Source organism: Falco naumanni, chromosome 8, assembly GCF_017639655.2.
Source record: "Falco naumanni isolate bFalNau1 chromosome 8, bFalNau1.pat, whole genome shotgun sequence".
Lineage (NCBI taxonomy): Eukaryota > Metazoa > Chordata > Aves > Falconiformes > Falconidae > Falco > Falco naumanni.
Window position 1 is genome coordinate 5,066,778 of NC_054061.1, and position 15,762 is coordinate 5,082,539.

The window sequence follows — 15,762 nt, forward strand, 5'->3', positions numbered from 1 at the left end:
TGAATACTATTTTCAGGAAGCCGCCCTGCATTGCAAACGGCTCTGCTAGCCAGGCTGGTGCTCATTTATTTGGCTGTGCTGACCCCCAGAGTCCAGCACCCTGCACGGCACATCCCAAAGCCGAAACCCACCGGGCTGTGACACGCTTCCCACCCAGCACCACGAACCCAGAGGTTTTGCTGGAGTAGAGTGATTGGTCCCGCAGGCTGGGGATGATTGCACCCTGACAGCGTGAGAGAAAACTGGCACGTACCCCGCGCCACCTCAAATTGCTGCACGTACGAGAAACCGCAGAATTAACTAGATAAGGGGAAAAACCAAACCCTAGGCACTATCATGAAAGCACTTAGCTTCCCCATGAATTTCTCTGTCTGATTATATCTGATATCTCTAGCCACACACCTGGCAAACCCCAGGTTATCACTAGATAAGCACCAGCTGTAGCAGAAGGGAATCCTTTCTTTCCCCTACTTGAATCAGCAGGAAGCTGATACTGGTTTATATCGCACATTTTTAGAACTTTATATTTCCATTTTTCTGAAATAATTATTTTTCATATTAACAACTAACATACTGATCAACCATTATTAAACACACAGAAAACAGATGGATAATTTTGGTTAATTATTCTTAGGTGGTCGCTGTATAAGAGAAATTACTGTTTAGAACACAACTGTAGTGTTAAAACCAGTGTGATGGAGACCAAAATTGCTCCAGCACAGGACACTGGCAGCATCCATCATCACAGGAGCAGCCATCACTGCAGCAATACACATTTTCTGCAAACAGTTATTCATGGTGTGGGTTTGGTTCACAGCACTTCTACCGAAAGTTATGAATACACACAGCAAATAACAATAGGAAAATCTGCCAGACTGGAAATGTCAAAAGTACTGGTTTGACTTTGTATTTCTTGGAGCGGGGAGGGGGGAGAGTATTTTGTCATCTGTTAGCATCAGATTCTTGCCTTGTACCTTCTCCTTTGATCTAGGAGCTCACTGAAGTGTTTCTCTTCATTTATTATGAACGTGGCATTAAAAAGACCACACAGTTGCCCTTCGCCAAATTTAGGTCTCCTTGTGGATAAGGGCGTAACACTTCTTTTCTGTGCAAGTTTAACACACCTACATACCGTTTTAACTTTTGAGGCTCAATGCCACCTTCAGCCTACGAAAAAAAGAATACTGATGTTTTTCTTCAGGTAAGAGACATTTTTCCACAACCGAGACAGGGATTATCTTCCCAGTCCTCTCTGCACAAATGGCAGCCTGATAAATCTCTCAAAATCTCTATATACCCTCCTGTGAAGATAGGATCTTTGTTCTCAGCTGCACTGCCCAACCTTCACCTTTTCCTGCACCACGTGTTAGACCGACACTTGCCTCCCGAGCTGCTGCTGGAGCTCAGGGGTCTGTGAACAAGGACATCGCCCCTGAACCCCCTTCTGTCACGGGTGTGCTGGACACCCGGCTGGAGCCACACCGTGCTCCCCTGCTGCAGGGCTGGCTGTCATTGGCACCACGTGCACACAGGGGACAAAGGGAAAATGCTGAAGCGGGGGGAAAAGAAAGGAAAATAATACTAATAAATAGAACCCTGGAAATGAACCAGGAGAGCAGTATTGCTTGATGTATTGTTCAGGATCCTGTACTTCTCACAAACCCTGTATCAGCAAACAGGCTGCTACAGCACCCATACATCACCCGCGCTGGGACAGCCCCGTGGGAGCCAGAACCAGGACTCCCACCCGTGAACCAGCTGGAGCCCCGCAGCAGCAGCACCTTGGCTGTGCCTCCGTGCGCCCACCACCTGCGAGACTGCTGCGCCGAGCCCAACATGCCTTCATTTAGCACCAGAGGCTGCAACATCTTGCCATAACAAATGCGTTAAATACTGGAACTAATTAAATACCAAATAGCTATGCAGGAAAACATCGAGCTCCCAGGATTGGTTAAGCCAAGAAAAAGTCTGTGATGCTGCATCCTCAGCACATCATCCCCTTCACTGAAGGGAGGGACCCCAGCGCTGCTTCTTCCAGCACAAGTTATTAGGGATGTAGAGAGAAGGCACAACAGAGAAAACACAAGATTTTACCATGACCTCGCACAAACGTCACCACCATCACTGACACCAGCTCATGGGCAGCAAGAGGGACTTGCATCCCTCTCTATTCGAGCAACAAACCAGACATGCACCACACATAACCCAGCACCGAGAGCTTCCCCCGCTTTTGTACATACCTTTTCTCCTGCAGCTTCATCCTTAATATGCCCTCTCCTCCGGCCACAGGGGTACAGCACCCCCTTCACAGTTGACACTGCTTTCCCCAACATCCACCACAGCAACTTTCACAGAAACTACTCTTCTGTCTTCACTTGGTGGGACAAGTTGTTTGGGACCAACCAGGAGCACAAGACATTTCTTGCAAAGAAAAACCAGAAGAAAATCCAGAAAAGCGATTAAACTTCCCCCATGCAGAGTGGCCAGGGAAAGAGTGGAGAGAGACATGCAAGTGAAGCAGTCAGCACCTGCCACTTGAACCTTAATTGTGATCAATTGGTTCAAGTCATCAAGCACGTGTTCCTGTTTTAAGTAATTTGCTTCCACCTGGTTTCCCACTTTTTTTTTTTTTTTTTTTTTTTTTTTTTTTTTTTTTAAGGTAGCTCCCTAACAAAGCCCCTGCTTGTTCCAAATAGCCACCAGGGTCAGTTGTAGCTATAGCCACATTAACAGTTACATTACCGGTGCTCCAAGTCCCAGTCTTCATGTTATGCAGAGTAACTTGTTTCACAGTGAGGATGTGATCTTTTCCTCTTGGAGTTTCTGTCAATCTCTATAAACATTGGGTTTAACTAAGAATATAAAAATAACATCTTGTTAGATAAACCAAACTGTTCCCGATACCTTATATGCTTTCAAGAAAGAAGCACATTTTACATTCAATATACAGCTATTAAAAACAACGTACGTAGTTGGTAACTGGGTTGATTTTTGAGACCTAGCACCTCTTTGAGACGTACACACCACAAGACCGTTCACACGCTGGGCTCTGGTCAGCCACAGGCTTTATAAACCTCCTTTTGCTTTTGCTCTGTCCATTGGGGTAAGCCTGGAGCATGGTGCACAACAGCAGATACAGGCTAAGACATGGGCTGCAGCCTTTGTTCTTGCAAAACCTGAGTAAAGGGGGATTTTAAGAACCACAGAGGAGAAAACAAAGCAAAACAAAACATGGACCACGGATCCCATAGGGCCTCGTTAACTGACGGGTGTGTTGGCAGGGTGTGGTCAGACTGGAAGATAAAGGGAAAAGCAGCAGTGGGAGTCACAGCCAGCAAGTGGTGTCCTAACATCAGGTTGGGTGGTACAGATTGGTCCTAAAATCATAGAAACACACCTAGTGTAAGAGCCCCCAGCCACTAAAACTCTCAAACCTGGTCTGAGCTTGGAAAGTCAGCATATACAAAGTCTAACACTCCTGGAATGATTTATCATGTTCGCCTGTCTAGGTAACCATAGATTAAGTGTCCCAAGCTGTTTTCCATTGGTCCACAAATTAGCTGTAACTCATCAACAGCATTTTTTCCACTAAGTGACTGAGGTCCTTTATCACTTCAGGTCTGTGTAGCTGCCTCGGGGATTTCTGGGCACTGGGTCAAAGCTCCAGTGCTCTGGCACATGATGTGTGCCCTGGGATACTACAGCAATGCATTAAAGCACGTGTGATGACACACATTATATATACAGCATTGCATTCAAAACTGAAGTGATAACATGCAAATTGATAGCTCATTAAACTTTCCTTACACAGGTAAGAAATACTATCCAGTTCTGCTTTAAATTAGAGCCATCTGGAAGACTATAGCTCTATAAATACTGGAGTTTCCATCAGAGAAAATTCTGTTATGAAAAAAAACCCAGACCCAGGGTAACTTGGCAAGGGTTCCAGCCCAGCTGGAGGGGGGGGCTGCACGCCATGTCCCTGGTCATTAAGCCCTGAACTCTAATTTGGCTCAGGTGCCTGCGGCTCCAGCTGGAAGGGCGGCTGGTGGAGCTCCCCCAGCACAGCAACAAGGTGACTTTGCAGGCACAGGAGCCCCGCAAAGCTGGGAGCTTCACGCCATTTGCACCAGAGCTGTGTGGTATTTTACAATATATAGGGTCGGGAAAGTGTTCCGGGTAGGAAAGTTGCAGGGAGGTGGAATGGGGCACCAAGAAGAGATCTGGTTGTGAGTAAAGCATAAAGTAAAAAAATGTTCCATCTGTTGGTGACTTTCCCTGCTCCTCTAGCAGATAAACAGAGCCCAGTAACCTCTTTAGGTAAATTCAGGAAAGCTGAGTTGTGTGGAACAAAAGGCAGGGTAGAAAGAGATGCCTCTTCCCAGGATGAAAAAAGGAAATAAGCAGCCAACATGTATACTGGGTTGCAATGCAGTAAAAAAATGTCTCACCAAAAAGTGCAGTTTTTCTGATGTTGCCTGCACAGGTCTGGCAGCTGGGGCTTACCAGCAGAAATTGCTTGTGCTTAAAAATCCTTAATAAGTATCAAATAAAGCCTTAGGGTACATTTCTGTCCCAACACAACTCTGACTTGAAGCACACTAATTATATTTCAGCATTTGTCCAGTGGGACAAACTCACCAGTGGGTCAGATAACATTGTAGAAATAGCATAACATAAAGGAGTAGGAGAAGGACATTGAAAAATAACATTTAAACCTCTTATGCTTTAGAGAAGAAAACCAGATCCTGTGGGACAGGTGTTGTACACCCTTTAAAGGGCCCCTTTAGAAGTTTTACTGATTGCAAAAAGAGACTCTAACATTTTAAGACCTGTAATTTACTAAGCAATATGCTTAGCAGAGGCAGTGGAGGTTTGCAATGGAAGAAAGAAGGCTCATGATAATACAGTTTGTAAATCAAGGCCAAATCAAAACACATTGAGCTTCAGCAGCTGTGCCAATTAAATCTCATTCAATTTGCTGAACAAGAAAACTAACATTAATCACTCCAGCAAATTTCTTAGAATATTTCATGTCACTAAGTAGTTAAGTGATTTTGTGCTTGTTTACAGTGCAGAATAACATCATATGAAGCACTATCATTAGTCACTGAGCAACTGTGGGACACTCTAGGAACCCCTGTGTGGTTCATGGCAATGTTCCGTAGAGGTCCTGTGCCTCCTACAGGCTGTATTTTTCAGAAGTATCCAACAGACTTTATCTTTTTTTTAGCTTCAGTTATTCCTTGCCCTCACACAAGCCATCAGCCAGGAGCCAGAGGGAGCAATTTCGCTTTCTGAAGCCACCACATCCATGTCCCATCTCCAGGCCACATCCTCATTGCTTGGGAAAAGGAGACACTGTGCAAGCTTCCCACTGCAGTTCAGGGCACAGGAATGCAGGGAATCCCTCTCTGGCCATATTTATTTGTTTGGTGCTACAATTAAGTAGGTTCGTCTTTAACCAGATGTTTGCAATTTCCATAGCTGAGGTTGTTTTCTGCCCTACCTTTGATTCTATTTCTGGATGACTCACGTACCAGATCATACAGTATCGCTCTTGCAGAAGAGGCATACCTCACCCTGGGTTACTTCAAAATGCGTGCTACCCAGCAACAAAAATGGGAGCTGGGGTTCGAGCTTGGCAACAGCAACCCAGGCTGGGGCATCCAGCCTGAGAAAGGCGTGGGTGCAAGAGAGCCTGCAGGAGAGCAACAGGAGCGAGCATCACCTGCAAGACGTTCAGGCGATCAGCTGGCTTATTAGAGGAGCATTGCGGGGGGCATAGCAAATGTCTTTCGGCAGGTAAAAGCCTCAACATCACCCCATCAGTGGTGCTCCCTGGACACAGCCCTCCTGCCAGACAGGGAGCTGTGCGGTGTACTGGTGGAGACGAGGCGGGACCTGAACTTGCTGGGCTCCCATGTGCTGCCCAGTGTGGGGAAATGCCCAGTTTGGTCAGGGATCAGCACTGCTCTGCTGTACAGCCCCGCTGGGTGGGTTTTCCCCGTCTTTCCTTTCCTTTCCTATTCTTTTCCTCACTGCAAAAGCACTCACCCTTCTGAGGTGGAGGAGGCAAGGCAGAAGCTACCGCAAAGGGTGAAATCCGGAGTGCAACACATGCCAAAATATTAAAATGTAGGATGCAAAAAGAAACAACAATAATATCAGAAAAAAAAATCAGGCAACAAAATCAAGGTAGTGAGATTTCTTCCTGTAGTGCAAAGCATTTTCTTTAGCCACAGGTTCATAGATCTATAGTTTTACCAGTTAAAACATGAATAAAAATGGGCTAACTGTGCAGGAAACAAGTAATTTTGAAATAAAATATGGAATAGTTGTAAAGTCCCCCAGCTGCACAGAGCAACCCACAATATGTCATTATCTGTTCATCAGGTAATTAAATTTCAGGATCCCACATGGTAAATTTGACGCCATACGCTGTTATTAGCAGATGAGGAAAACTGGAGAGCTCAGTGAGACGTATCATAAGACAAAATGAGTTGTGCCACTTGTTATATGTGTTGATCTTTCCAGTGGTGTAGGAAATGTGTTACTTTATGGTGTTATTAAGAAATATTGAACCCATGGGGGTAAACTCTCCTTTTTTTATGTTTTCTCTCCTCGCAATCACATTCACTAAGAGGCTCTGCCTTCTGCCACCGGTGTCCCTATCCAAAGCTTTCCCACCCCCAAGACAAACACTCTTCTCCCGCACCCTGGCAGCCAAACATCCTTCAGCTTCCCTTGGAAAAGGAGCAGCGCAGACCCCTGGAGAGCATCGGAGCCAGGCGTCAGGGCAGCATCTCCTCCATACTTGGGCCTCTCAGCACTGGCACGTGCGAGTACCGCTGCCCCGCTCCAAAGGACACAAAGTAAACCCGGGGTCTGTATTGGCTGTAAGTAAAGAGGGGGGTGAAAAACCCATGTGGAGTGATGAGATCATTCCTCGCTGTCAGACGCTGACGAAATCAAAACAGACCCAGGAGAGCTTCATTAGTCCAGTTTTTATTCCAATTAATGGATGGGGAACTACAACGTGATCTTCTTTTATAATATAAATATGTCAGTGAAGGCTGTTTCTTGAGTCGCTCGTCACACTGGACAGGACAGCTGTCAAGAACTGCTTTGCAAAGTCCTTGGTCCTCCACACTCATGCAAAAAATCTTTACTTAAAAAAAAGAGCTTCAACAGTCAGCCAACTCATTACGGTATACTGTCAGCTACTGAACCAACAAATCCTGTTTTACAAAAACAAAGAATCTGACACCCAGGTAAATTATTTCACAATCATCCATTACTCTTAAGGGGGTTTTATACATAAAATATACAAATTAAAATTCTCAATATTTATTGTCACTGTAGAGGAAAATAATTTATAAACCCATAAACAAAGATAAGGGCAGAGGGAAAAACATGAATTAATTCATTTCCAGACTATAATGTCTAACACACTCCCAAACACTGTAGCTTTGAGCAACAAATTTTGCTCGTGTGGACATGATTTGTGGGTATGATGTTAAGCCAAGGGCGCAACTGCTTTGATACTACATTTTATTAGTAACGAATCCCAAAGGTTAACAATGAACTGCATTTGTCTGTTGAACCATCATGTTAGCTTGATGAACAGACATCACACCTCACTGGATATTAAAGATTTTGGTCTCCAAACACTGCAAATGAGAGAACAGCATTAAACTTTCGTGGTCGTGTCATACAAATGCTGCCAAGTATATTTATGGTAATTACAGTGCCGTACACATCTGTACAGAAAAAGTATTTGGATAAACTGAATGAACTGAAAATTGGTTTTAATCACCCCCAATTTATCTATTAGGCACAAATGGAAAAGATGGACTTGATTCAAACTCGTTTAAACAACAGATTGCTTGAGGCAAATCTATCCTGCTTTGCATACGCTTGCCTGTTTTGCAAGCCCGGCAGCGTGTGTGCCCACACGCCAGGCTGTCGGTTTTGCGGGCGCATGTCCCCAGGGATGCCCTCTCTGCGGGAGCAAAGTCACCTTGGGGAAATCCAGGGCCAGAATCCCACAGGGACATGGTGACCCACAAAAAGAGCCAACACCAGAAGAGAGCTGAGGAAAGCCTTCATGTTCACAAAGGACCATTGCAAGGAAGTAGCCTGAGTTCGGTCTGTAAAGCTTTTACAAAACCTCCTGCAATAACATCATGGGGTTTGGCAGCCCGGGGTGGCACACGTGCCGCTGCGTGCACGGCATCCTCCGTCCTCAAGTAGTGCTGCGCTCGCCTAGGAGCCCAGAAGCAAAACTGCTGAGACAGCTCGAACAGCAGCCGGACCGGGAAGCAAACGCACGGCACGAGGGAATTAAATCAGAGTACTAAAGTTGTTATAAAATAAGTAATAATCTAAGAGCATACTGGTGACTGAGGTAATGGATTTTAATTTATCTCAATGGTGAGCCCAATGCTGTCCTCCTAATACGTTAGAATCAACATAAGAGCTATCCCAGATCTTAGTTACAACACGTAATTTCTTGTGTAGAAAACATACAGATTCACACCTACATCACAGCCAGCGAAAACTGCACTGGAGTGCAAGAATTAGATCCAGAATTTAACCGAAGTGTCATTGATGACCATAAAAAGCAATCCAAAAAACTATTTAAAATTGTCTTATAAAAATATTTACAGTAAAATTTGTTAGCGCTAATGCTACGTTTTCAGTCCTAGAAAAAGGCAATCTTTAAAGGATCTGGCTCAGGTGCTCAGAATTAACAATACAAACATGAAACCACACACCAAAGATGGACAAATTCAAAAAGCATTTCAGGATCGGGGGGGGGGGGGAGGGAAATACAGCTGGTTCATCACGTTACGGTTGTTCATATTGCATAGCTGGAAAACGAGGTCACTTGACTTGCATAACACTGCAATGTTTGAGAAGGAAAGAAACGTACGTGTCATTTGCCGTGGAGAAGAAGTGGCTGCAGCCAGAAACAGCATCGCTCGCCCCTGGCAAGGCTGTGTCCTAGCCCTGTCCAGCAAGCCGCGGCACTAGGCCAGCAATGCCATTTTACAATAGCAGAAGAACACCAAAAACTGTTTTCCTTACAAGCAAGGAAGGTTTATGAAGAGATGTACTGCAGGAGAAAAATTCTCCAGCCTTCAGGCATATCCACCTTCCACACCTGACAAACACAGCAGATTTCAAACTTGCATCTCTAGCACTAACTACCAGGTTTTTAGCCCACGTAAGCTCAGTCTCTGGATAATATTTGCATTTGCTCCAGCAATGCCATGGGCGAGAGAAGTAGCTGGTAACCATTTCCAACTATTGAGCTGTAGTTATACATTAGTTATTCAGCTTTACGTTCTCGACACCTACACCAGCCCTGACAAGGGCCATGAGTGCCCAAACGCCTGCGCTCCCTTGCCCCATTGCCTCCACCTGACAAGAGATGCTAATTAATGAAATATATATTTTTTTTTGTCTCTGCCCTTTTATCCTCTGTTCCCCCAGGCTGCATGAAAGGGAAAAACACCTCTTGGTGTTTGCTTTTGGGGCAGTGAATGTGAGTCAGTCCGAGACGGGAAGATGCCCCTCGCTCCGACCCGGAGGCAGCTGCAGTCGGGGGTACGGGGGTACGTTCCCCCCAGCCCCAACAGCTTTCACAGCATGCGACAGCCCACGGAAGAGCAGCACGTTGTACTACTAGTTTGGCACGTTCCACTGCAGCTTGCAGAACCCAAAGCAAAAAGTTTAAAGGGTATTCTAGAAAAGGCGAATTTCTAAATTATGATTTTCAAGACCTCTGAGCTGACGAACAATGGAAGGGCAGACATCAAGAATAATCCTGTCGTTTCTTTGGACAGTTTGCTTTTGTTTGCAAAAACAAGTACATCCAAAGAGAAGTGGGTGCTACCTAGCGCTCCCCAGGAAGGTCAGCCCGTTCCGTGGGAGGTGATGCAGCAAAGGTAGGTGATGCAGCAAAGGTAGGTGCTGTTTCACCCACAGCCAACAGGCACCCATCTTACAAGGACTGCGTCAGCTCAAATGCTAAAAATCTACTTATTTACAGAAGTCACCCGGCTCCTCTACAAAAAGCTGCAGAAGGCAGTGTAACCTTAGATCCCTCTGAAATAAATTTTTAAGTATTTTTCTACTGTAGAAGGTCACACGGTGCCTTTTTGACAGCAGATCTATGGAGGAAGAAACCAGCAGAGCAACACTGGTAAGTGCTGGAGCTCAGCAGCAACATGGGCAGGTTTGTCCTGCAGGCCAGCTGCCCACCACAGAAAGCCTCAGCTGACCCACAGTGGTGGAAAACCAAAAAAAAAAAAAAAAAAATCCCTTTAGCTGGGGAGTCTTTTGGGAGTCTACTCCTATGCACAGAAGCATGCCAGAGCTCACAAGGAGACATAAAAAGGTATTTTCAAGTCAAACATCTTCTTAAACACAAAGCTTTAAGAATTTGGCACGTAAGCAAGACAGCTACCTTACAGCTGGATCTGGACTTGTCTGTTTTGAATAATCTTATGAATTCTTCATACTAATAGAGAAACAGTTTCAGTATGGGCAAGATTAAAACAGTAATTACAGTGACAGTGATTAACTAATCTCCGTACTCTGGAAGCATTAAAACACTGCAGGTATTTTACTTTGCTCATTAATCCCTGCTTGGGTGACAGGGGTTCTTGCTGTAATGTCTCTACAATAATGGCACCATAAGGGATTTCTTTTAACATCTAAATGCTCTATTATGAAATGGCACCGAGATGCTGGACAGAGCTAGAACTGGGGCTTTCAGCACAGCTGAAATGCACAGGTTGGGAACACCTTCTGTTCAAGCAGTATTTGTTTCACAGGAGTAACAAACCGCACTGGAGCAGCACACGTTTTGCGGGGCTGTGAAGTTTTGCGTGGGTCAGGTGCCGAGACCTCAGCCCCAGGGAAGGCACTGCCCAGCAGGTCCCATCACGTACAGCAAACAGCATTCATGGCAAGTAGAAAAATCACATGGTATTTATTTCCACCATACGACAAGCATCTCAGGGGTACATACAGTAGTCTGGTGGCATATACAAACGTATGACTGAGACAGTGTCACACTCAAGCCAGAGCACCCTGTTCCAGTCCATTTCTGCCGACTGCTTTTCTCGGTTGGTACTCAGAAGTTTCCACTGCCAGTAGTAATGTCCACCCTTCAGGCACAGTGAGTAAGTAGTTCAACCGATAATGTGCACGGAGCATCAGTAGTGAAGAAATCCATAAGTGTTCGTTTTTACTCACATGCCCAAACGTAGCAGTTTTGTTTCACACAAGAAATTCAGTGCCTGCGGTTCAAGCACAGTGTTTATCTCAGGACACTAAGCCATTGAGAAGAACAGTTGATTGCACCACAGATAACAAGCAACACCTCATGTCTAGCATGGAACATGTCCACAGAGGGATTTTTCGCTTTGCTACGCAATCCACCGCAGAGCAGATGATGTTTGTAACTTATCACTTGTCATGCTAAGACACTAACAGCAATGAGATGGGTCAAGTCAAAGGTCAGTCACCTTCCCAACACCACCCAGCTGGATCCGCTTCACTTCTGCTCCTCGCTTTGGCTTAATTGTGTGTCACAAGGGTTTGTGAATCACAGCCACACCTGTTGTAAGAACGGACAGACAGACACAGTTATCATGGGAGCCGCTCCTGGGCTGTGCTGTGGCTGAGAACGTCCTGCAAAGCCAAAGCAACAGGACAGCCGAGAGGGAGGTGTCTACTATTTCTGTGAAAGTTTCCTCTACTGAAAGCAACATAAAACATACAAAAATGTAAAGATTAAAGCTTCAGGAGGCACAGCCGCCAAGTTTATGAACGACCCCAGCTGTTGCCAGCTCTCCCGCTGACTATTTACCTGCGTAACTTCTGCCCGTGCTCATGCTGGTCGGTAATAGCGTCCACTTGTCTGTGATGGGGTTGTAGTATTCCACCGAGGCCAAATTGCAGGAACCATCATCTCCTCCCACCACGTAGAGGAGACCATTCACCGCACATACACCTCAAAGCAGAGCGCAGATGGTTAGACACAGGCTACTCATCTCCCACGACGGGTCGCCTGCCACATTCTGAGTCATTCCCAAGCAGATTCTTCATCTTCCATTTTTATCACTTTCTTACCATACTGATGATTTACACTAGCACATTAGTCACATTAAAAACCACACAGACCACTGAACCAGCCACCACAGAAAGGCTTATTGTGGTTACCTGCATTTCTTCTACACATATTCATGTCTGCTACTTGCTTCCAGGTGTTTGTTCCTGGATCATAGACTTCGACACTCTTCCTTACTAAGGGACCGTCGTGCCCCCCAGTAGCGTACAGCAGCCCGCTGAGGACACCAACACCTGCCAAACAGAGCCCAGCGTCAGCCTGCGGGGAAGGGGCGGCGTGTCCCTGGGTCTTCTACTGGGTATTGCCTTGGCCCCTCCAAGGCATTGCCAAACCATGGGCTACAGGTGCCTGACGATCACCCGGTACGTGGCCAACTGTCCACCCAGCCACCGCGTGGCACTGCAGCAGGCCAGTGCAGCAACGCCTGGCAGATGTCCTGTCCCTCAGGGCTGGGCCCCCTCTTGGGTAGATGTTAGCCCGTCTGAGATCTCTCTGGACTGACTTGTTTCCTCTTCCCTTAGACTCCCCGACCACCGCATCCCACCCCCACCTTGTTTCCATCTACCCGATCCTTTCTGCCATGGGGCCCTTTGCTTTTCAGCCTGATTCCCAATTCCAGGAGCTTTGTTTTTGCTTTTCCTGCTGCCTTAGTACCACACGGCTTCATCCCTTGGACACGTCCTCTCCTCAACAACATACGGGCTCCAGCCCTTGCAGCTGCTGCTGGGTTCCTCTCCCCTGACTCGTGCCCCCAGACATGGCAGCAGCACTTGACACAGACAAGGTGCCTCTGATGCCACCCTCCCAAACACTTTTGCAGACCCCTGGCTCAATCTCTGGGAATGACAGGGATCTGAAGGGTGCTTCTGCCTAATGTTAAAGTGAATTAATGAATTAAAATGTTCACCAATCCATGAGAGTTAAAACTTCCAGCAACATATCTTCATTAATAGGTTCAAAGGCCTCTATTAAAATTAACAAGGTGGGATGTTAGTAAAACAGAAACATAGATCTGAATTGCATCATTTCAACCACGGGCACTAACGAGCAGGACAGCCCCTGTGCCCTGAAGACGGACTCGTGCTGATGGCCAAGGGAAAGGCACAGGGGCAGAAAGGCGCGCGCAGGGAGGAGAGGGGCCCTAGCAGTGTAAAAACGGTGGGTTTTTTAATTGGCCTCTGTGCAAATATCTTTCCTGTTGGCCACATGCAGCACAGGGAAAGGAGAGCACAGAAGCAGAGTTGCAATGGCGAGCCAGAGAGCAGGTACCATCCAGGTTCCCCAGCTCCCATGCCACAGGAACATCTCCTGGTGGTGTGTCACATCCCAAAAATACCATGTGTCACATTGCTCTGAGCCTTGTCACGGTCGGCAGGAGCACAGAGCATCGCCCCTGCTGTGCTCCACCTGCGGGAGGCACACAAGGCAGGGAGGGAAACCATCCCAGCAAACCATCCCAGCGTTCGTGCTCCTCCCTCACCCAAACCAGGCCAGTGCCTAGCCGAGACCGACCGATGGATTAACGCCCTGGCAGGCACACCACCGTCTGGGGGACAGGTACGTCGTCTGGGGGACAGGTACGTCGTCTGGGGGACAGGTACGTCGTCTGGGGGACAGGTACGTCGTCTGGGGGACAGGTACGTCGTCTGGGGGACAGGTACGTCGTCTGGGGGACAGGTACGTCGTCTGGGGGACAGGTACGCTGCTGCAGCTCTACCACCATCACCTTGCCCTTCTCCAGATTTTCATAACTTGCTGCTGCTGGGTTTGGCTTTAACCAGCCATCCCTCGCTGTACCAAGAGGTGCTGAAATCCCAACATGACCTTGGGATTCCCAGTTCACCCCCAGCAAACGCTGGTAATTAATGTCTAACTGCCACAAATACCCACCCTACTGGACCAAATTCTCAGTCTAGCTGGGGCACTTCAACGTGCCCCTCTTAGGAAGAGCAGAACACATCCCAGTTTGCATCCTGGTCCCACAGCCATATGAGGTATCTCCCCCAGTTGACTGGGGAACGGGAACTCACTCAACCGGTAAGGAAAGTCTGCTGCATCTGAGCCCAGCAGCCTGGGTTTGCAGCACCTCAGCATTTATCTATATTCAGCTCTTAGCAGAAGTCTTACACTTTTAAGAAATAATTTAATGAAACTACTAATTTCATTATATTAAGGTATTATTACCTTAATTATTAACTATTAATACTTACTTATTAACTATTATCAAAATTACTAAGAAATAAACTAATTTAAGCAAGGAGGAAAATTTAAAAGAGTTGGAAACACGCTATGGGTTTTCCACCTAAACCTGCCTCCCTGCGCAGCGGGACAGGGCACGTGTGGCCAGAACATCCCTGCCAGGAGGGAAAAGGGCAGCACCCACACACCCCCCCACAGCCTGTGTCGGGGGCACCCCGGGGACTCGGGGACACACCGGGGACTCGGGGACACCCGTCCTCACCTCCACTAGATGTCAGCACCGGGACGGCGATGCTGGGATGCTGGCAGCACGAGCATCCTTGCTGGAGCTGTACGGTAGATCGTGCTGCAGCATCACTGGCAATGAGTAGCCCCGGGCAGTCCCCTCCCCAGTGGCTGCTGGAGGGCTATCTGGGTGACAACCAGAACCTGAGCTCAGCTTTCAGGCTGGGAACAGAAAATTGCAAGGCTAGGCTGTTCGGCAGGCAAGTGAGAGCATTCCAAATGCTGGACTTGCTACACGGAGATGTACTTGCAAAGCAGCACTGAGAGCAGAGTGTTTCCAAGAAAGAAAATTCACTAAAATCTATCTCACTATGGCCACAAACTGTTTTGCTGTGTTTCAACAAGTTGTCAACAACATGACACACTCGTTCTGTTCTCCTATAAGGTTGCATCAGGCTAGGTTTAAGCATCAAGCAGATACTAAAAACTTAATTCAACTGAATTCAAACCAATGGTGTGTGACCATATTTCCCCACCTGGAGTTACAGAAAAGGTGTTAGAGTGAGGGCAGAAGGATGGTGTGTAGAGAGCAGCCTCTAAACAGCCCAGCTCAGAAGGGAATTCCCCCCACAGCTGAACCTGGCAGGGTCGCCGCAGCCCCCACGCCAAGGGCAGCCTCCTGGCTTCGGCGGCTGCACAATGAGAACTGCACAACTCGGCATCAGGGAGGACCTGCTGCACACACTGAGCGGTAAGACCAGCATTGACACATTCCCTTTCACCTGAAGATGATCTTAAACGCAATGGGTAAGAGCTTCTATCCCTTTGAGAGAGGAACAGCCACAGAGAGGACAAGCGCCTACCTGGCCCAACGTCACAGAGTAGGTCAGAAATACAGACTGGAATATAATCCCTTTTTAACAAGTCCTTCCCTCTAATCCTCTGGATCACCAACTTTTGCCAGCAAAAGATACACTAAAAACTAGCTTAGCAGGGGCAACCCAAGATGAATTCTGTTACCTGGGTCTGCACATCACCCAGTGTAGATGTGCTGTGTGCTGCAAAGCACCCACTAGATGTTTGCAGAGAAAATCCAAAAGGAAAATCCATCTGACAGCCCCCAAATGACAGGAGAGAAGGAGGTGCAGCTTGACTTTCCAGTCCCCGGCTGAGCCTGCAGCTGGCGATTT

At 47.0% G+C, this 15,762-nt stretch overlaps 1 protein-coding gene across 3 annotated transcripts in view; it reads right to left on the reverse strand.

The window, feature by feature from the left end:
- Positions 1-6,992: 6,992 nt before the first annotated feature.
- The window catches only part of KLHL3 (kelch like family member 3), a 52,218-nt gene continuing 43,448 nt past the window's right edge, over positions 6,993-15,762 (reverse strand). For all 3 annotated transcript variants that reach the window (XM_040603294.1, XM_040603292.1, XM_040603293.1), the window contains 3 exons: positions 12,241-12,381; positions 11,888-12,031; positions 6,993-11,635 (listed from right to left, as the gene is read on the reverse strand). In XM_040603294.1, coding sequence (XP_040459228.1) covers positions 11,607-11,635; positions 11,888-12,031; positions 12,241-12,381 — 314 coding nt within the window. In that variant the 3' untranslated portion in view covers positions 6,993-11,606. The remainder of the gene's footprint in view (positions 11,636-11,887; positions 12,032-12,240; positions 12,382-15,762) is intronic.